General features: G+C 44.3%; 1 protein-coding gene across 1 annotated transcript in view; it reads left to right on the forward strand.

Annotated features, from left to right (window-relative positions):
• STON1 (stonin 1) overlaps nucleotides 1-21,527 on the forward strand; it is a 105,625-nt gene extending 84,098 nt beyond the window's left edge. Inside the window, 4 exon segments of the mRNA XM_040351594.1 lie at nucleotides 4,890-5,749; nucleotides 5,751-6,819; nucleotides 13,107-13,309; nucleotides 21,101-21,527. Of these exon segments, the coding sequence (XP_040207528.1) occupies nucleotides 4,890-5,749; nucleotides 5,751-6,819; nucleotides 13,107-13,309; nucleotides 21,101-21,175 (2,207 nt within the window). The 3' untranslated portion in view covers nucleotides 21,176-21,527.
• Nucleotides 21,528-22,337: the final 810 nt, after the last annotated feature.

A 22,337-nucleotide genomic window follows, 5' to 3' on the forward strand; every position in this document is an offset into this window, starting at 1 on the left:
TACCTTCCCTGTCTTCCCTGACACTTACCTTCTCTGTATTCCCTGACACTTACCTTCCCTGTATTCCCTGACACTTACCTTCCCTGTCTTCCCTGACACTTACCTTCCCTGTCTTCCCTGACACTTACCTTCCCTGTATTCCCCGACACTTACCTTCCCTGTCTTCCCTGACACTTACCTTCCCTGTATTCCCTGACACTTACCTTCCCTGTATTCCCCGACACTTACCTTCCCTGTCTTCCCTGACACTTACCTTCCCTGTATTCCCTGACACTTACCTTCCCTGTCTTCCCTGACACTTACCTTCCCTGTATTCCCCGACACTTACCTTCCCTGTCTTCCCTGACACTTCCCTGACACTTACCTTCCCTGTCTTCCCTGACACTTACCTTCCCTGTCTTCCCTGACACTTACCTTCCCTGACACGATTGCTGTTGACACCCCGAAATCTATTTGCAAAACACAGTGCGCTTGATTGTGAACACCGACGCGATGCGATTCTGGTGCAGATAAAAAGAGGGTCTTGTAGGAGTTTGGTGGGAATGCGGTGCAATGTGAGAACAGAACGAATGTCTCAAATCGCACTGCAGCAGAATCGTATGTGATGCAAGAGCTATTCCTGGTCAAATTGCATGTGGTTCCTGCACAGCACCAGTGTGATCTGTGGTAAGTTACACCTACAGGTAAGTCTAGATTAAGACTTACCTGTAGGTGTTTCCAATATCTCCTAAGCCTGCACGGTTTAGGAGATATTTGGCAAAAGGAATACACCGTTGTCTACGGCACATGCGCGCTGTAGACAACGGCGCACTGAGAATGCCAGTTTTCTCAATGGCTTTGCCGGCTCCCGCAAGCATGCGCGGAGTGACGTCTTCGCCGCTCCGGCCAATCACAGTGCCAGAGCGGCGATACCTTCCGGAGAGATGTCTGCGTCCGGAGGGGGAGACGAGGACGGCTTCAATCTAAGGTAAGTAATTCATAATGAGCTAGTATGCTAGTCTTGCAGTTTTTTTGGGGGGGGGTTTACAACCACTTTAATTGTGGCCATCATTTCTGTAATAGAATATTCCCTCTGATTGTCGGCTCCCTCTAGTGGCCAAGATGCAGTTTATTTTCTCATTGATATATTTCAGAAAACTAATCTATAGGCCACTCCATGGAGCTAAAGATCATAAGAATGAATTTATTTCAGAAATGACAGCCAGAATCAGTCCAGCTTGCGCGAATGTAAGTGATGTTCGTCTCACAAATGTTTTATAAATAGATTCCACAGTGAATGTGGTGAAAGCTCACTTTGCAAAGAATACCCAATCACGTGCGTTACTTTTACACCTGTGGCTAATTGAAGTCAGCAGAGCTTCAGCTCATTCACTAAGCCTAAGGCTCCATTCACATTTCCGCATATGAGGATGACAAATCGTGGTAAAAACGCGCAAATAGAATCGCGGGAAGCCCGTCGCCCCAAAAGAAGCTCCTGTATTTCTTTTGGGCGACTTTCATCAGTCTTGCCTACACACTATGGGCCAGATTCAGAGAACACTTACGCTGGCGTATCTACAGATACGCAGCGTAAGTGTCCAGATGCGCCGTCGTATCTATGCGCCTGATTGCTAACACTAGATACGCCTGAAATATGGCTTCAGCTGACCGATGTAAGTCTCCTACGCCGTCGTATCTTGGGTGCATATTTACGCTGGCCTCAAGGGGTGCTTCCGTAGATTTACGCGTCGAATATGCAAATGACCTAGATACGCCGATTCACAAACGTACTTGCGCCCGTCGGATTTCGCTACGCCGTTTACGTAAGGCTTACGTCCGGCGTAAAGTTACCCCTGCTATATGAGGTGCAGGTAATGCAAAGTATGGACGTCGGAACAAGCGTAGATTTTTACGTTGTTTACGTAAGTCGTACGTGAATGGGGCTGTGCGTAGGTTACGTTCACGTCACAGGCATTGAGCCGGCGTATCTTAGGAAGTAAATTCGACGTGATACTGGGCATGCGTGAGCATGCGCGCACATGCGCCGTTCGTTCGGCCATGCATTTACATGGGGTCACGCTTCATTATAATACTACACGCCCACTGCCTTGCCAATTTGAATTAGGTGGGCTTACGCCGGCCCATTTATGCTACGCCGACGTAACTTTGGGAGCAAGTGCTTTGTGAATACTGTACTTGCCTCTCAAAGATACGCCAATGTATCTGAATCCCGGCCAATCAGACTAAATTCCGACCGTGCCAAAACTCGGTGACGTAAAACACTACGACGAGCTGAAAAAAAAGTTAAATGCTTCCGAGCATGCGTCAACTTGATTCTGAACATGCGTGGATTTTTCTCCAATGGAGTTCCACACAGACGATCGTTTTTTTATCCATTAGGAAAAATGTAAAACATGTTCTAATTTTTTAACACAGATGGAAAAAAGACCATCGGACAAACCAATTATGTGTACACGGCTTTAGAAAAGTTTTGCCTTTAGTTATACTTTTTTTTTTTAAGATATTTTTATTAGGTTTAACCACTTAACCCCCAGACCAGTGGCGGTTCGTCCATAGAGGGCGCTGGAGCGCCGCCCCCTCTGGCTCTCACCGCCACTGAGTGAAATAACATAGATTCATGCATTGCACGAATCTATGTTATTTTCGCCGCCGCTGCTGTTATTCAGATGGTCGGCGCTCAATGTCCGGCCATCTGAATAACGCCAGCTGGTTGGCTGTAGGGAAATGTCTATCAAAGCCAACAGCTCTGATAGGCTTTCCCAATACAGCCCTCGGGTCCCGGAAGCTTATTCTCGGAGCGCACAGACTGTACGCCCCTTGAATAAGATGACAGGCGTCTCAGCCAATCACGTTGGCCGGTTCTGGCTACCTGTAACCTGATTGGCTGAGACGCCTGTCAGTCATCGAGGGCGGGAGAAGACATCGTGGGACGTGGATGCCTGACTCCAGTAAAGGTAAGTGGCGGGCGGGGGGGGGGGGAGAACGCAATTTACAGGGCACAGTGGGGACAATTGGCACAGCGGCGACCATTAAAGTGCACAGTGGCTGCGTTTAATGGCATGGCACAGTGGTGACAATGGATGGCACAGTGGCTGCGTTTAATGGCATGGCACAGTGGTGACAATGGATGGCACAGTGGTGACAATGGATGGCACAGTGGTGACAATGGATGGCACAGTGGCTGCGTTTAATGGCATGGCACAGTGGTGACAATGTATGGCACAGTGGCTGCGTTTAATGGCATGGCACAGTGGTGACAATGTATGGCACAGGGGCTGCGTTTAATGGCATGGCACAGTGGTGACAATGTATGGCACAGTGGTGACAATGGATGGCACAGTGGCTGTGTTTAATGGCATGGCACAGTGGTGACAATGTATGGCACAGTGGCTGCGTTTAATCGAATGGCACAGTGGTGACAATGGATGGCACAGTGACTGCGTTTAATGGCATGGCACAGTGGTGACAATGTATGGCACAGTGGCTGCGTTTAATGGCATGGCACAGTGGTGACAATGTATGGCACAGTGGTGACAATGGATGGCACAGTGGTGACAATGTATGGCACAGTGGCTGCGTTTAATGGCATGGCACAGTGGTGACAATGGATGGCACAGTGACTGCGTTTAATGGCATGGCACAGTGGTGCGAATTGATGGCACAGTGGTACGAATTGATGGCACAGTGACTGCATTTGATGGCATGGCACAGTGACTGCGTTTAATGGCATGGCACAGTGGTGCGAATTGATGGCACAGTGGTGCGAATTGATGGCACAGTGGCTGCATTTGATGGCATGTAACAGTGGCTGCGTTTGGGCACAGTGAGACTGCAATTTTTTTTTTGCTTTGCGCCCCCCCAAAAATTTTGAGCACCAGCCGCCACTGCCCCAGACCATATTGCTGGTCAAAGACCAGAGCACTTTTTGCGATTCGGCACTGCGTCGCTTTAACTGACAATTGCGCAGTCGTGCGACGTGGCTCCCCAAACAAAATTGGTGTCCTTTTTTTCCCCACAAATAGAGCTTTCTTTTGGTGGTATTTTATCACCTCTGCGGGTTTTAGTTTTTGCGCTATAAATAAAAATAGAGCGACAATTTTGAAAAAAAATGAATATATTTTTTACTTTTTGCTGTAATAAATTTCCCTAAAAAATATATCAAAAAACTATTTTTTTCCTCAGTTTAGGTCGATACGTATTCTTCTACATATTTTTCGTAAAAAAAAATTGCAATAAATGTTTATTGATTGGTTTGCGCAAAAGTTATAGCGTTTACAAAATAGGGGGTAGTTTTATGGCATTTTTATTAATATTTTCTTTTTACTAGAAATGGCGGCGATCAGCGATTTTTTTCGGTACTGCGACATTATGGCGGACACTTCAGACACTTTTGGCACATTTTTGGGACCATTTGCTATTTTATAGTGGTCAGTGCTATAAAAATGCATTGATTATTATAAAAATGCCACTGGCAGGGAAGGAGTTACCACTAGGGGGCGGGGAAGGGGTTAAGTATGTTCCCTGGGTGTGTTCTAACTGTAGGGGGGGGTGGCCTCACTAGGGGAAATCACTGATCTTCTGTTCATACATTGTATGAACAGACGGTCAGGCATTTCTCCCCCTGACAGGACCGGGAGCTGTGTGTTTACACACACAGCTCCCGGTCCTCGCTCTGTAACGAGCAATCGCGGGTGCCCGGCGGCGATCGAGCCCCTAGTGGCCGACATAGAGCTACGGGCTCTCGCGCAGGTGAGCCGCCCTGCCGCTGTATAACTGCGGCGACTGGTCGGCAAGTAGCTAAGACAAACCAACAAACAGAAAAACATACAAAAAAAAAATACTTTGCATTTTATTACAACATTTTTATTGCATTTTCTTGTATTTCCTAGGCAATTCCGACGTTCAGACAATCAACACAAAGAAAATGTGCTCAACAAATCCGGAAAGTTGGGTGACCTTTGACGATGACAATCCGTTCCAAACTCCCCAGAAGTCGCTCGTGTTTCCACGCGACAACCATTACATTCCTAGATCAAGAGGCCTGAAACTGAGTCTGTCACATGACCAGACCAGCGCGTCTTCCTCCAACTCCAACACTCCTCACACATCTCCCATCATTGATTTCATGAGCCCCGGACCTCCTTATAATTCCCCTCTGTGCACACCCATGAAAGACAGTCCAGCCACTCCATGCACCCCTAAGGCAGGATCTTCAAACTTGTACCCCATTCCCGAGGTTCTACTGATTCAACCTTCTTCGTCGTCTGAGACATCAACTTTGCTGGCAGCAAACCAAACATCAAGCATTCCATCACCTGCGTTTTCAAGTCTACATGATTCAAGTCCGAAGTTGAAAACGATGAATTATTTAGGTAGCTCAAGGAGTCCGCATTTACATCAATCACAGAACAACTGCGCGTTTTCAAGCCCGTTTTGGAACAATGACATCACAGATATCGTTTGTTCCGTCGACGCAGGTAATGCGATAGACTCTCAGATAAAAGATAAAATTCCTGCAAAACAAGAAAACAACGCAACAGAGAAAGACACATCTAATAACCAGAGAAGCCTTAACCAGTGTTCTTTCAGCTACGTGTGTGAAAGGCTTGAGCACTTAAAGACTGACCCACCTGACAACTCGAAGCCTCATCTTGCCTGTGCCGAAAGAAATAGACCTTCATTTATTCCGCAAAGCCTCTTTAGAAGTCAGAAGAAAGATGGGTGGCCTTTCATGTTGAGGATTCCGGAAAAAAAAAAACATGATGTCTTCCAGGCAGTGGGGACCTATTTACCTGAAAGTTCTGTCTGGTGGAATTCTGCAAATGTTTTATGAAAAGGGCCTTGAGAAACCCTTCAAAGAGTTTCAGCTTCATCAATTCTGCAGGCTTTCAGAACCCAAGCTGGAAAACTTAGGAGTTTCAGAGAAAATACACTCCGTTAAGATAGAAAATGTAACTTACGCCGAGAAAAGGAAATACCACCCGAAACTCGACGTGGTCCACGAAGCCGAAATTGAGCAAATGTTAAAATTAGGCACCACTGATTACTGCGATTTAACCGATTTTATCGTGACGATAGAGGAAGAGTTGATGATGATCTCGCCGGTAATGAAGCAAAAGAGAACTTATGAAGAGCCGGAAATGTCGGTGGAAGTAGTGGACAATTTTTGGGCAGAAGTCACCAAAGATGGAAAACTACAAGACAAGGCAGTGCTGTCTCAAGTGTACTGTCTTTGTTTCATTAACAGTGGTGTAGAGTGTTTCTTGACCATGAACGACTCCGAGCTGCAAAGAGTGTCGGAAAATTACTTTGGAAAGGACAATGATGAAAAACTGATCGATATTTCTGAGTATCATTTCCATAAATGTGTTAAAAAGCACGAATTTAGTAAGTCCAGGATAGTTAAATTCACCCCCGTAGACGGATGTAGGTTTGAGCTGATGCGGTTTAAAACTCCTTGTATAGTAGAAGAACTTCCTTTTTCTTTGAAAAGCTTGGTTGTGGTCCAGGGGGCCTATGTGGAGCTTCAAGCTTTCCTGAACATGTCTGCTAGAGTCTTGGCTTCTCCGCAGACACATTTTTGTGAGAATATAACCATCCATTTCCCAGTTCCTGCACCGTGGGTAAAAGCACTATGGACGGCAAGTCTTCAGAGACAGAGGTCCCTGAAGACCAAGATGAACCGCAGAGCTTGCCTAGGGTCCACATATGAAATTGAATCTGAGCCTGTAATACAAGTGACAATCGGCACAGCTAAGTACGAGTATGCCTACAAGGCTGTTGTATGGAAGATGGACAGACTCCCAGATAAAAATTCTAGTAAGTAAATTTTCATTAGAAGAAAAAAATGGTGGTCATATTTATTGATCTATGTAAAAAAAGCCTGTATAGGGTGGTACATCGGCAATAAGTCACACAGTCAGGTGCAGTATAACACTTGTATTGAATAAATGCGGCAACAGTTCACAACAAACCATGGGCGTCCGCAGGTGGGGGCAAGGTGTCCACCATAGGCATGCGCGTGGGTTGTACATGCCTGGAATCTGCACCCTGTACATAGCACATGCCTAGAATAACCACTTCCCGACCGCCCACTGTATATGTACGTCCTCTTTTTAAAGATGGATATCTCGGTAACGGCAACACATGTTAAGCGTGACATGTTGGGTATCATTTTACTCGGCGTAACATTATCTTTCACAATATATAAAAAAATTGGGCCAAATTTATTGTTGTCTTATTTTTTAATTCAAAAAAGTGAATTTTTTCCAAAAAAAGTGCGCTTGTAAGACCGCTGCGCAAATACGGTGTATCAAAAAGTATTGCAATGACCGCCATTTTATTCTCTATGGTGTTAGAAAAAAAAAAGATATAATTTTTGGGGGTTTTAAGTGATTTTCTAGCAAAAAAAAATGTTTTAGTCTTGTAAACGCTGAATCTGAAAAACAGGCTCGGGGGTTAAGTGGATAAAGTCTGCCGTTTGCCCTTTAAAAATAAATAAGGAGTCTCTTTTGTTGAAAGTGGGCGGAGCACGGGTGGGTGACTTTAAAGTGATGCCCCCCCTAAAAAAAGTTCTATGGACGTCCATTTAACAAACCAGGTGGAAAATATGTAGCGCTAATAGTACAAGAGAAACAATGATGTCTCACTAAATGAGTGTATAATCACTGTACTGAACCAGTGATATAGGTAACAACAACCAATATTGAGTAAATATATAAGTTGATGAATCAAAAACACAAAAAGGTATGACAAAACAATAGTATTATGTCCATCAATATGACTTGTGGATAAATGGTGAAAAAATATTTGACCTCGTAGATCCTCATAGGCAGACAATCATTCCTTCCATCAAAAATAAATGTGAATGCGCTTACCGGAACCAATGGATCTACCTGTCAGCGACAGCAGATCATGTAGGCATGAGAAATCTCTGGGAAAATCAGCTCGACTTCACTGAAGACCGTGCAGTAGAAACCACAGGCTGGATGATAGTAGACCAGGAATCTTCGATGAAGGGCCCTAGATGGACGATATCCTGGAACAGTATGCCACAACCGGATCACCCGGGTATCCACCCCAAATCCAACGGATGGAAAGATGGTAATAGAACCCCTTAAAGAGGCAATATGGGAAGTGGCAAAAACCAAGCCCTACGCGTTTCGTCCTACAGGACTTCAACTGGATGTGTGATCACTTTTAATGGTAATTTTTAATGTTAATTTTTTGGTTTTATTATAATAAAACCTTTATACTTTTGACCTGCACGATTGGGGCTCTGTTTTTTTATTTCTCCCCATATGTCCTTTGGAGCTTTTTGTGGAGTAGTCCTGTTGTGCCTTCATCCCCTTAAGGGGTTCAATTACCATCTTTCCATCCGTTGGATTCAGGGTGGATATCCGGGTGATCCGGTTGTGGCATACTGTTCCAGGATATCTTCCATCTAGGGGCCCTTCATCGAAGATTCCTGGTCTACTATCATCCAGCCTGTGGTTTCTACTGCACGGTCTTCAGTGAAGTCGAGCTGATTTCCCCCGAGATTTCTCATGCCTACATGATCTGCTGTCGCTGACAGGTAGATCCATTGGTTCCGGTAAGCGCATTCACATTTATTTTTGATGGAAGGAATGATTGTCTGCCTATGAGGATCTACGTGGTCATATGTTTGTTCATCATTTATCCACAAGTCATATTGATGGACATAATACTATTGTTTTTTGATACCTTTTTGTGTTTTTTGATTCATCAACTTATATATTCACTCAATATTGGTTGTTGTTACCTATATCACTGGTTCAGTACAGTGATTATACACTCATTTAGTGAGACATCATTTTTTCTCTTGCACTATTAGCGCTACATATTTTCTTCACATCACTATATAATCTTTGTCACATTGTTGTGTAACAGCTGGTTCCTTAGTTTTGTTTATTTCTTTTTAGATTAGCGCAATATTTTGCCTTCTTTCACAAACCAGGTGCAAAGAATGCCCAACAGGGTGCATATCAGACTGACAATGTCTGTTGAGAGGACAGAATGCGGCCTGGCTGTCTCGTGCCCAATCGGGAAAACTTTTAGGAGAGTTACGACTCTACGCTTTCCCTCCTCGTCAGGGACCTTTCCCTATTGCCAGTACTGTTTAGGGGAACCACCTGTCTGTGTCCTGGTTTTGAATCGTGTGTCTGGGTTTTAGACCGCCTGAAACCTGGACACATTATTCAGAATGGACTGCAGTTCCCCAAGTAACTGAGTACCACAGCCACCAAGTACATAGATGTGCGCATAGGCCCCAACCCCATACGTGGAAAGGAGAGGAGAGAGGGCTCAATCTGATCCTCGTCCTCCCACCCTTACCCCTCTGTCTGCCTACCCATGCTCCAATGCCAGGTGTTCTATGCCAATGGTGCTTCCTTAATGGGGATGTATATATACGTCCTTCGGCCCAGGAGTGCCATTGTGTCGACGTAAATATGCGTGCGGTGGTCGGGAAGCGGTTAAAGACGCCTCCTGTATGGAGAAACTAGTCGCATGCGTTGTTCAGGGGTGATTTTGGCCCATTCTTCCACACAAACAGTCTTCAAATCTTGAAGGTTCAGTGAGTCTCTTCTATGAACTCTGATCTTTAGTTCTTTCCATAATTTTTTTTATTGGATTCGAGTCAAGTGATTGTCTGGGACATTCTACGAGATTTATTTTCTTTCTTTGAATCCAATTGAGAGTATCCTTGGCTTTGTGTTTGGGATCATTGTCTGAAATGTCCTCCCTCGTTTCATCTTCATCATCCTGATAGATGGCAGCAGATTTTTATCAAGAATGTCTTGTTACATTTTTCCATTCATCCTTCCGTCAATGACATGAAGTTTGCCAGTACCGTATTCTGAAAAACAGCCCTACACCATGATGTTCCCACCTCCAAACTTCACTGTTGGTATGGGGGTGTTGGTTTTTGGGGTGATGTGCCATGTGACCTCCAAACATGGTGTGTGTTATGGAATCCAAAGAGTTCAATTTTGGTCTCATCGGACCAAACTATATTCTCCCAGTATTTCACAAGCTTCAACATGCTTATTTCTTCAGCAATGGAGTCTTGCGTGGTGAGCGTGCATACAGGCCATGGTCCTTGGCTCTTGGACAACTCTTCTGATAATTCTTTTCACTCCTCTGTGAGAAATCCTTTGCAAAGAGCACCTGGTTGTAGCCGGTTTATGGTGAAATTATGTTATTTTTACTTCTGGATTATGGCCCCAACAATGCTCACTGGAACATTCAGAAGTTTAGAAATACTTCTGTAACCAATGCCATCAGCATGTTTTGCAACAATAAGGTTGCAAAGGTCTTGAGAGAGCTCTTTGCTTTTACCCATCATGAGATGTTTCTTGTGTGACACCTTGGTAATGAGACACCTTTTTATAGGTCATCAGTCAACACTGAACCAGCTGATATGAACACTGACAAGGGGCAGGATTTCTTTCTAATTACTGATAGATTTCAGCTGGTGTCTTGGCTATTCATGCCTTTTTGCACCTCCCTTTCTTCTCATGTTACTTTTTCCCTGTGTCATTACGTTTTTTTTTTTTTTGTTACCGACACGTGGTGAAAATGTCATGTCAATAGCACCTTTAGAACTATATTTACCTAGAAAAATTATGACGTGCTCAATACTTATTTTACGTGCTATATATACTCACTATCCCTCCTTCTTGCACTACCGACATACAAAGTACAATGCTAACAGGTGGATGAAGATACAATTATTGGTTATATTATTTTTTTGTTGTAATTCACATCTCCATTTTATCTGTTACCTCTGTGTAGTGTGAAAGGCTCAGTGCCAAGGTAATGCTGGCAACAAGACTTTGTCTCACTAGCTATGGGAGAAAAAAAAATTAAATCCAGAATTCTAGTAATGATTGACTCCTCTGATCCGGGTCCCACCTCACCAATGGACCTTGACAAGCAGTCAGAATATAATGAGATCCAGAATAACAGATTTATTTAAAAATACCCTACTGGTTTTGTGATTAACTAACTTCTTTGGAACATAAAAACAGGTTAATAAAAAAAAAACTGAAACAAAATACATTTTCCCATTGTACACTGTCACTTATGTCCACTGCTTATTCCAAACAAATTGGAAGCGAGGATGAAAAAGAGAGGTTTGGGAGCTCACAGATGTTTTTCAGTCCCCCCACCAAAAAATGTAAAGTCAGCAGTCCTAGGTTGCTAGAATGCAACGGCTCCTGTCGCCTAGTTTCCTTGGATGCTAGGATGCAGGAGGCTCTTGTTGCCTTGTGTTCTAGGTTTCTAGGATGAAAGTGGCTCCTGTCACCTAGTGTCCTAGGTTGCTAGGATACCGGAGGCTCCTGTTGCTTAGTGTCCTAGGTTGCTAGGATGCAGGAGGCTCCTGCCGCCTAGTGTCATTGGATGCTAGGATGCAGGAGGCTCTTGTTGCCTTGTGTTCTAGGGTTCTAGGATACCTGAGGCTCCTGTTGCTTAGTGTCCTAGGTTGCTAGGATGAAAGAGGCTCCTGTAGCCTACTGTCCTAGGATGCAAGAGGCTCCTGTCACCTAGTATCCTAGGTTGCTAGGATGCAGGAGGCTCCTGTCCCCTAGTGTCCTAGGATGCAAGAGGCTCCTGTCGCCTAGTGTTCTAGGATGGAGGAGTCTCCTTTTGCCTACTGTCTTAGGATGCAGGAGGCTCTTGTTGCCTAGTGTCCTAGATTGCTAGGATACAGGAGGCTCCTGTCACTTAGTGTCCTAGGTTGCTAGGATACAGGAGGCTCCTGTCACCTAGTATCTTAGATTGCTAGGATGCAGGAAACTCCTGTCATCTAGTGTCTTAGGTTGCTAGGATGCCGGAGACTCCTGTCGCCTAGTGTCCTAGGTTGCTAGGATGTAGGAGGCTCATGTTGTCTAGTGTGCTATGTTGCTAGGATGCAGGAGGCTCATGTTGTCTAGTGTCCTAGGTTTCTAGGATGCTGGAGGCTCCTGTCGCCTAGTGTCCTAAGTTGCTAGGATGCAGGAGGCTCATGTTGTCTAGTGTCCTAGGTTTCTAGGATGCAGGAGGCTCCTGTCGCTTAGTGTCCTAGGTTGCTAGGATGCAGGAAGCTCATGTTGTCTAGTGTCCTAGGTTGCTAGGATACAGGAGGCTCCTGTCACCTAGTATCTTAGATTGCTAGGATGCAGGAAGCTCCTGTCATCTAGTGTCTTAGGTTGCTAGGATGCAGGAGACTCCTGTTGCCTAGTGTCCTAGCTTGCTAGGATGCAGGAGGCTCTTGTCGCCTAGTGTCCTAGGTTACTCCTGTCACCTAGTGTCCTAGGTTGCTAGGATGTAGGAGGCTCATGTTGTCTAGTGTCCTAGGTTGCTAAGATACGGGAGGCTTATGTTGCCTAGTGTCCCAGGTTGCTAGGATGCAGGAGGCTCATGTTGTCTAGTGTCCTAGGTTTCTAGGATGCAGGAGGCTCCTGTCGCCTAGTGTCCGAGGTTTCTAGGATGCAGGAGGCTCATGTTGCCTAGTGTCCGAGGTTTCTAGGATGCAGGAGGCTCATGTTGTCTAGTGTCCGAGGTTTCTAGGATGCAGGAGGCTCATGTTGCCTAGTGCCCCAGGTTGCTAGGATGCAGGAGGCTCATGTTGTCTAGTGTCCGAGGTTTCTAGGATGCAGGAGGCTCATGTTGCCTAGTGTCCCAGGTTGCTAGGATGCAGGAGGTTCCTATCACCTGGTGTCCTAGGTTTCTAGGATGCAGGAGGCTCCTGTTGCCTAGTATCCTAAATTTCTAGGATGCAGGCTAAGGTGAGCATACACTTTTACATGCATACAGCATTAAATACAGTCTATATACAGGACCATGGATGTGGATTTTTCTGTTTTGTTTATCAAGCTGAACGCAGCCCCAGGATATGAAGCTGCACGTAGCTGTGTGTAACATAACATACAGCTCTGTTCACATTACGGATCTTAACACAACATATTTTGCGGCAGTGTGTATGAGCCCCAACAATTGCTCATATAGTTGGTATCATTCCAGGTTGGTCTTGTTTCTTACCCTATGCGCACCACCATAGAAAGAATTCTTCTGTTGGATCCCATTATTTTCTGTTTCCACAGGTCCAGATCAACCACACAGTTTATCCTGCAAGCTTGAGCTGGGATCAGACCAGGAGATTCCCCGTAACTGGAATCCCGTGGCGACGGTGCAGTTTGTCACGCCGGCTACATGCGTCTCCGGGGCGGAGGTGAAATCGATGGGCATCGAGAGTGATATCCAGCCCCATAAACACGTCTTGCAGAAAGCTTGCTACAACATACAGGTATTATTGATTTGCACATTTATTTCGAATGGTTTACATTACAGATGAATGGTTATCGAGAGAGTCATAAGAATGTCAGGTGGAGCATTATGCATTCTGATTAGATCCAGACGGTTGTAATTTTACTACCGGTGAGAATTTCGGATCAATGGGAGATTCGGCGGCAGCCACTTCTCAACAGGCAATTCTGCCGGAGACACGGCGATGCAATGCTGTCTAATATAAAACATTCGCTTAACGCTTTTGCATAAATATAGGCAGTTCATCATCGCCTCTGCTTTCCTGTGTCAGCTGTTTCCATGTTCAAAAACAAGTGCAAAACATACAGTTCAGCAAATGTGTGCAAACCTCGCAAATGGCTGTCAGCTCCAAAGTGTCTGTAATTTTAATGTGCGCAGGAACGCTGAAGATACCGCTCTCCAGACACTTAAACACAAACATGAAACCATCGTGTAGGATCAATAGAGATAGACAATATGGGAAACATTCTGCCATTTTATCAAAGCATTTGTATTATTAAGGTGGTTTAAAATTTGATGGGGGGAAAATCTTGTACAAGATTTCTGCTACTGCAAATAGAAAAGCAGAAATTACAATGAAAAAGGCTTAAAACATAGGATATGGCGCCCAATGCTGTGTAGCATGCTTATTTAATTCATTCTAATTGACATAGGCGTGCGTACAGGATTATCCTCTGATGCACTTATAGAGCACCCTGATGCTTTCAGGATCCTTGTTTTTTTTTTTTTAACTAATGTTTATTTCATTAATTTATGTATTACCGTTTAACCACTTAAGACCCGGACCTTTAGGCAGCTAAAGGACCCGGCCAGTTTTTGCGATTCGGCACTGCGTCGCTTTAACTGACAATTGCGCGGTCGTGCGACGTGGCTCCCAAACAAAATTGGCGTCCTTTTTTTCCCACAAATAGAGCTTTCTTTTGATGGTATTTGATCACCTCTGCGGTTTTTATTTTTTGCGCTATAAACAAAAATAGAGCGACAATTTTGAAAAAAATGCAATACTTTTTAGTTTTTGCTATAATAAATATCCCCCAAAAATATATAAAAAAACGTTTTTTTTCCTCAGTTTAGGCCGATACATATTCTTCTACCTATTTTTGGTAAAAAAAAAATCGCAATAAGCGTTTATCGATTGGTTTGCGCAAAAAATGTATAGCGTTTACAAAATAGGGGATAGTTTTATTGCATTTTTATATAAAAAATTATTTTTTAGCGATTTTTTTCGTGACTGCGACATTATGGCGGACACTTCGGCCAATTTTGACACATTTTTGGGACCATTGTCATTTTCACAGCAAAAAATGCATTTAAAATGCATTGTTTACTGTGAAAATGACAATTGCAGTTTGGGAGTTAACCACAAGGGGGCGCTGATGGGGTTATGCATGACCTCATTTGTGTTTCTAACTGTAGGGGGGTGTGGCTGTAGGTGTGACGTCATCGATTGTGTTTCCCTATATAAGGGAACACACGATGGATGAAATCGCCACAGTGAAGAACGGGGAAGCTGTGTTTACACACACACCTCTCCCCGTTCTTCCGCTCCGGCGACCGATGTGCCCAGCCGTGCTATTCTGATGACGTATATTGGCGTGAATAATGGGGTCCTTAAGTGGTAAAAATCTTTGTGCACTTTATTATATTCATAGGAGTGTGCACAGGGTGTGCTGGGTGTGCCTGGGCACACCCTAATCACCCCATGCAGTGCTGATTCCCCCTGCTTCCTGGCACCCCCGTCTCCTCCCTGCAGTGCTGCCAGCTTCCCTCCACACCTGTCCCGTGCTAAATACCTTTTCTCATCAGCAGTATATAGCATGCACGGTTTTTTCCCGTCGTTAAAGCCTACACACGACCGTTTTTCACGACGTGAAAAACAACACGAAAAATTAGAGCGCGTTCTAAATTTTTAATGCCCATTTTTAATGCCCATTTTTCACATCCAGAGCCCACACACCTTTTCTCATCAGCAGTATATAGCAGTTTTGTGACGTCTATCAGTGTGCAGCTGAGCACTGGTTAAAACTTGTAGGTGGACTTTTCATTCTCCTCTGATGCCGCGTACACACGACCGTTTTTCATGACGTGAAAAATGCAATTTTTTTAATTGGTCATTAAAAACGATCGTGTGTGGGCTCCAGAGCATTTTTCTCGACGTGAAAAATGGCCATTAAAAATTTAGAACGCGCTCTAGGGGCCAGATTCACAAAGAGATACGACGGTGTATCTCCAGATACACCGTCGTATCTCTGACTTACACTACCTGAAATTGGTCCTATCTATGCGTCTGATTCATAGAATCAGGTACGCATAGATATGGCTAAGATCCGACATTGTTACACTGTCGGATCTTATTTTCAATTTAAAAATGGCGCCGGGGGCGTTCCCGCTGATTTACGTTGAATAATATGTAAATCAGCGAGATACGCAAATTCACGAACGTACGCGGACCCGACGCAGTCTTCTTACGACGTTTCCGTAGTGGCTTTCCCGACGTATACTTACCCCTGCTTCTATGAGGCGCAGCCAATGGTAAGTATAGCCGTCGTTCCCGCGTCGAGTTTGAATTTTCTTACGTCGTTTGCGTACGCCGATTCACAAACACGCGCGTCGCAAGTCACGCTCACGTCGAAACCACTGACGTCCTAGCGACGTCAGTGGGAGCAATGCACGCTGGGAAATTCCCCGGACGGCGCATGCGCATTTAAATCGGCGCGGGAATGCGCCTGATTTAAATAGTACACTCCCCCTAGCCGCGGAATTTAAATTCCGCCGGGGGTTTTACGATCCCCCGCCGCAAGTTTGGAGGCAAGTGGTTTGTGAATTACCCACTTGCCTCCCAAACTTGCGGGAGCGGATCTTAAATCACGTAGATCGAGCGGATCTATAGATCCGCTGATCTACATGAATCTGGCCCTAGATTTTCACATTGTCGTTTTTTCACGGTCATGTGTATGCTTTAACGACGGGGAAAAAACGCTCATGCTCAGAAGCAAGTTATGAGACGGGCAGGGCCGATCCGCCCTATAGGCTCACTATGCAAGCCGCTTAGGGCCCCGCAAACCTCCGAAGGGCCCCCCAAATTACTAGAGGCCCCGCCTGGTGAGAAGTCCTTTCCTCACCCCGCTTCTCAACTCACTGGCTGCATGGGAGAAGAGGTAAGAAGTCAGCACCCCCTGCTTCTCAATTTAATGTAAGATGTCATTTCCGACAGCAGAACACCCCCCCCCCCCCCGCTTCTCATTTTTAATGTGCCATGTCATTTTGCTTAGGGCCCCAGGGAGGTCAGGATCGGCACTGGAGACGGGAGCACTCGTTCTGGTAAAACTAGCGTTTGTAATGGAGATAGCACATTCATCACGCTGTAACAGACTGAAAAGCGCAAAGACTGAAAAGCCCAAATCGTTTCTCACCAAACTTTTACGAACACAAAATCAGCAAAATCAGCCCAAAGGGTGGCGCCATCTGAATGGAACTTCCCCTTTATAGTGCCGTCGTACGTGTTGTACATCGCCGCGCTTCGCTCGAGCATTTTTGACGATCGTGTGTATGCAAGGCAGGCTTGACAAGAATCACGTCGAAAAAAAAATCGTTTTTTCTAGGACATTAAAAATGGTCGTGTGTACGCGGCTTTACTGTCCTATGAGGCTGACTTTCCGGCCCTGTGCCGATCACATGCACCCTCCTCTATAGCAATACACGCCAAATTGAGCATGTGCAGAGTGCCTCCAAGGCTCTGTTCTATCAGCAGATGGATTGGGGACAGTAAAAGAAAGGGAGGATCAGAGAACACAGGATCGAGGATCAGAGAACACAGGATCAAACAGGCTTTTTTTTTTTTTTTACACAATCTGGAGGATTAACCCCTTAGGTTCCACAGTGAGTATAACAAGCATGCTTTACTGCATATACAGACTCATTTTACTGTTGTGGGTTTAGTAACACTTTAATCCAGAGGTCCTCAAACTACGGCCCTCCAGTTGTTCAGGAACTACAATTCCCATCATGCCTAGTCATATCTGTGAATGTCAGAGTTTTACAATGCCTCATGGGACTTGTAGTTCCGCAACAGCTAAAGGGCCATAGAAGATCCCTGCTTTAATCATTGCACAAGGCTCATTGTTCTATAGTTGCCTCCTGTATTAAAGAAATGTCTGTAATGCAGCGTACACACGATCATTTTTCAGCATGAAAAAAAAACGTTCTTTTTCAGCATGTCGAAAAAACGACGTTTTCCCAACTTCATCATTAAAACGTTGTTGCCCACACACCATCGTTTTTATAAAATGCTCTAGCAAAGCGCGGTGACGTACAACACGTACAACGGCACTCTGAAGGGGAAGTTCCATTCGCCTTTGGGCTGCTTTAGCTGATTCTGTGTTAGTAAAAGACGATTCGCGCTTTTCTGTCTGTTACAGCGTGATGGATGTGCTTACTCCATTATGAACGCTAGTTTTACCAGAACGAGCGCTCCTGTCTCATAACTTGCTTCTGAGCATGCGCAGGTTTTAGCCCACACACGATCATTTTTTACAACCCGAAAAACTACATAGTTTAAAACTACGTTAAAAAATGCAGCATGTTCGAATATTTTTGTTGTTGTTTTGCAGAACCTGAAAAATGATGTGAAGCCCACACACGATCATTTTAAATGACGTTTTTGAAAAACAACGTTTTTTTCATGCCGAAAAATGATCGTGTGTACGCGGCATGAGAGTGTGATCTAGGAAGCTTGCAGGTGTCGTATAAGGTAATGCTTCCAGAACGCATTAATAGATGGTGCGCAGACGGGTAGAGGAGCGAATGTCCAGCCAGACAAAAATTGTAACAGTGGGAGTGCGAGGAGGACATTCTTCCCGTAATGAAACGGTAACTAGAAAGTTGCTTGAGTCATCATTTTTTGAAAGATGATCTCATTCAGCAAAACTGCTTGCGTTGGAGTATTCGGCCGACGCTGCTTGACGATGACCCAAAATCTGATTAAATGTTAATGTCTAACCCCTTGTGCCTTATTGGGAGGAAAGTTTTCATTCAGCTACAACTATGGAATTCTCTTCACCGACACGAAATGACTCGCTGGTTTTATCTCAGGGTTCACTTACTCATTATATATCCGTGGAAATCCTGCGTTGTCTGCATGGAGGCGTCATAGTCACAAATGATTATCATAAGATGCTTCACCTGCAAATGATCATTTAGATTTAAAAAGAGCTGAGTTATGCCGCGTACACACCATCATTTCTTCGGCATGTCAAAAAACAAAGTTTTTAAAAAATGTAATTTAAAATGATCGTGTGTGGGCTTCACATCATTTTTCGGGTTCTGAAAAACGACAAAATCCGAACATGCTGCATTTTTTAACGACGTTTTAAACTATGTCGTTTTTCGGGTTGTAAAAAATTATCGTGTGTGGGCTTAACCACTTAACCACTTCCGGACCGCCGCATGTACATATACATCGGCAGAATGGCACGGACAGGCACATTGGCGTACCTGTACGTCCCTGCCTAGACGTGGGTCGGGGGTCCGATCGGGACCTCCCCGGTACATGCGGTGGTTCCCGTGGCTTCAGGAGCGATCCGGGACGAGGGCGCGGCTAGTCGTTTCTAGCCGCCCCCTCCCGATCGCTCCCCGGAGATGAAGAACGGGGAGAGCCGTATGTAAACGCGGCTTCCCCGTGCTTCACTGTGGCGGCTGCATCGATCGAGTGATCCCTTTTATAGGGAGACTCGATCGATGACGTCAGACCTACAGCCACACCCCCCTACAGTTGTAAACACACACTAGGTGAACCCTAACTCCTACAGCGCCACCTGTGGTTAACTCCCAAACTGCAACTGTCATTTTCACAATAAACAATGCAATTTAAATGCATTTTTTGCTGTGAAAATGACAATGGTCCCAAAAATGTGTCAAAATTGTCCGAAGTGTCCGCCATAATGTCGCAGTCACGGAAAAAATCGCTGATCGCGATTTTTAGTAGTAAAAAAAATAAAAATAATAAAATTATCCCCTATTTTTTAAACGCTATAAATTTTGCGCAAACCAATCGATAAACGCTTATTGCGATTTTTTTTTACCAAAAATAGGTAGAAGAATACGTATCGGTCTAAACTGAGGAAAAAAAAATGTTATATATGTTTTTGGGGGATATTTATTATAGCAAAAAGTCAAAAATATTGCATTTTTTTCAAAATTGCCGCTCTATTTTTGTTTATAGCGCAAAAAATAAAAAACGCAGAGGTGATCAAATACCACCAAAAGAAAGCTGTATTTGTGGGAAAAAAAGGACGCCCTTTTTTTTATATATATATATATATGCTTTAAATAGGAAAAAATTGTATTTATTAAAATGAAAAAAAAATATATATATTTAATATTACAAAAATATATATATTAAAAAGAAAAAAAAAAGTTGCCAAAAAGCCCTGCAAATGCAAAGGCAAGCCCAGGGTGTGTACACGCATGTAAACCGCAGTCGTGCCACACGTGTGACATATCGCCGCAAATGTCAAAGTGATAATTCTAGCACAAGAACTCCTAGTTAACGCTAAACTAATGAGCTGTTAAAGCGTCACCTATGGGGATTTTTGGGCACCATCATTTTTGGCAAAATCGCGGGCGCACGCAATTTTAAGCCATGAAATTATTAATATCTATTTAGTCAATGCAACCTCATATTTTTTTTACTTTTTTAAACAAAAATGTGTATTATATTTTGTGGTTTTACATTAAAATTAATTTCATTATATTTTTTTTTTCCTGAAAATTTTCCATTTAATAAACAGTTGCTCAAATATCATGTGAAACAAAAAATGTGCCACTGTCACTTGTTTATTCTACGGGGGCCTCTGCTTTCAGAAAATATACAATATTCTGGGGGTTTAAGTCATTTTATTGCCAGAAATTACGTTTTTTTTTACGTTTTTTACATGTTTGCGAAAAAAAAATTGCTCTGGAGTTGAACTGGATAAAAAATGAGGGCCAGATCCACATAGAAATGGATAGGCGCAGCGTATCAGAGATACGCTACGCCGCCGTATCTTACCTGGCTTTAAGTCGAATCCAGGAAGATTTTGCGCCGTAAGTTACGGCGGCGTAGTGTATGTCTGGCGGTGGAATTTAAATCGGCGATTAGGGGGCGTGATTAATTTAAATGAAGCTTGTCCCCGCGCCGATTGAACTGCGCATGCTCCGTTTCGAAATTTCCCACCGTGCTTAGCGCGAAATGACGTCGCAACAACGTAATTTTTTGAACTTAGACGTGACTTACGTCCATCCCTATTCACGGACGACTTACGCAAAAAATAAAAAAAATTCAAATTTCGACGCGGGAACGACGGCCATACTTTAACATGGCAAGTCTATATATACGACGCAAAATAGCAGCTTTAACTATACGCCGGAAAAAGCCGACTAGAGACGACGTAAGAGAATGCGACGGCCGCGCGTACGTTCGTGGATCGTCGGAAAAAGCTCATTTGCATACCCGACGCGGGAAAACGACGCGAACTCCACCCAGCGGACGCCGAAGTATTGCATCTACGATCCGAAGGCGTACGCCTGTCGGATCGAACCCAGATGCCGTCGTATCTTGGTTTGAGGATTCAAACTAAAGATACGACGCGGGAAATTTGAAAGTACGCCGGAGTATCAGTAGATACGCCGGCGTACTCTCACTGTGGATCTGCCCCTAAAATTCGACTCCCTGTACAAACCTCTTTGTAATGTGGTTTACATTGATGAACATTTCTGTTTTCTTTTCTTGCAGGTGGAGATTGAGAGGAAACGTATTCCAGTGAGTGGAGAAGATCTGGACAGAGCTGGAGATTGTATAACACAGTGATAGCGGAGGAACCTGTTGATACATTGAATTCCCTATAAACATGTCATGGTGACCTGTACAATGCACAGGACTTCCATTGCTGGGTACTCTGTACAGGTGTAGAGACTTATAAATGTGACTTACCCTCCAATACACAGATGACAGTGATCGCACACACGAACGATTGTCATCTATATGACAGTTTGAAACGTAATTCTTTCTATTTTTATTATATACGACACACTGCATTGTTTATGTATTTATCCAAATGTGCTGTACTGGGGTTTGATGATTGATGGTGCACATTACTACGTTTCAACATTAAATGTACAATTCATAGCAATAATTACAGCCGTATATTGAGAAACTAAAATTTGTCTGTATTTTAATTATAACAATAGAAATATCCCGTGCCGCTAATTGTGTCACAAATCCAGATAATGAAGGAAATTTTTTGTGTGAAAAAAACAAAACAAAATAAAAAAATAAACAAAAGACAGCAGCACTCACTGTATCTACACATAACCAGGGATGGACTGGCCATTGGGACTACAGGGAGTTTCCCGGTGGGCCGATGGCTCAGTGGGCCGGCTTCAGTGACAGCGGACCGCCGCCCCCTTCGCTCCTCTGTCTCTCCCTTCCCGCAGCGCTCACCTGGGGGGAACAGAGAAGCAGGGGGAGGACCAGAGGAGCAGGGACGACGACAGAGGAGCATGGGGGAGGGGACAGACAACTGACTCAACAGCTATGGCCTGGGAGTTTCTCACTTCTGCCTAATCTTGTCCCATAAGGGAGAGCACTGAACTGATTCTTTGTCCCGGGGTAAAAATAATGTCTAGCTTCCCCACTGGTACAGCCAGTACCAACCGTTCTACTCTAATAACGTAGAATGGCTAGTGGCTAGTGAAGGAGGAGAGGGGGCTTGGGTGGCCGGGGGGGAGTGCGGGAGTTGTCTGGCCGGGAGAGACCTGTCAAAGTGGGCCAGTCTGGATGAAGTCCAGGGTCAAATTTCTGTCCCAGTCCAGCCCTGCACATAACAATACAAAGTGAACTCCTAAAAAACGTGTTGCCCTATCTAATATCATTGGGGTGCGCAGCCTTTTGCATTAGGGTGTGCACCCCAGAGCACAAACACACATATGCATGTACTGTATATTAGAAATGTGCAATTCGTTTTGTTCCA

The sequence above is a fragment of the Rana temporaria genome, chromosome 4, assembly GCF_905171775.1.
Source record: "Rana temporaria chromosome 4, aRanTem1.1, whole genome shotgun sequence".
In the NCBI taxonomy this organism is placed as follows: Eukaryota; Metazoa; Chordata; class Amphibia; order Anura; family Ranidae; genus Rana; species Rana temporaria.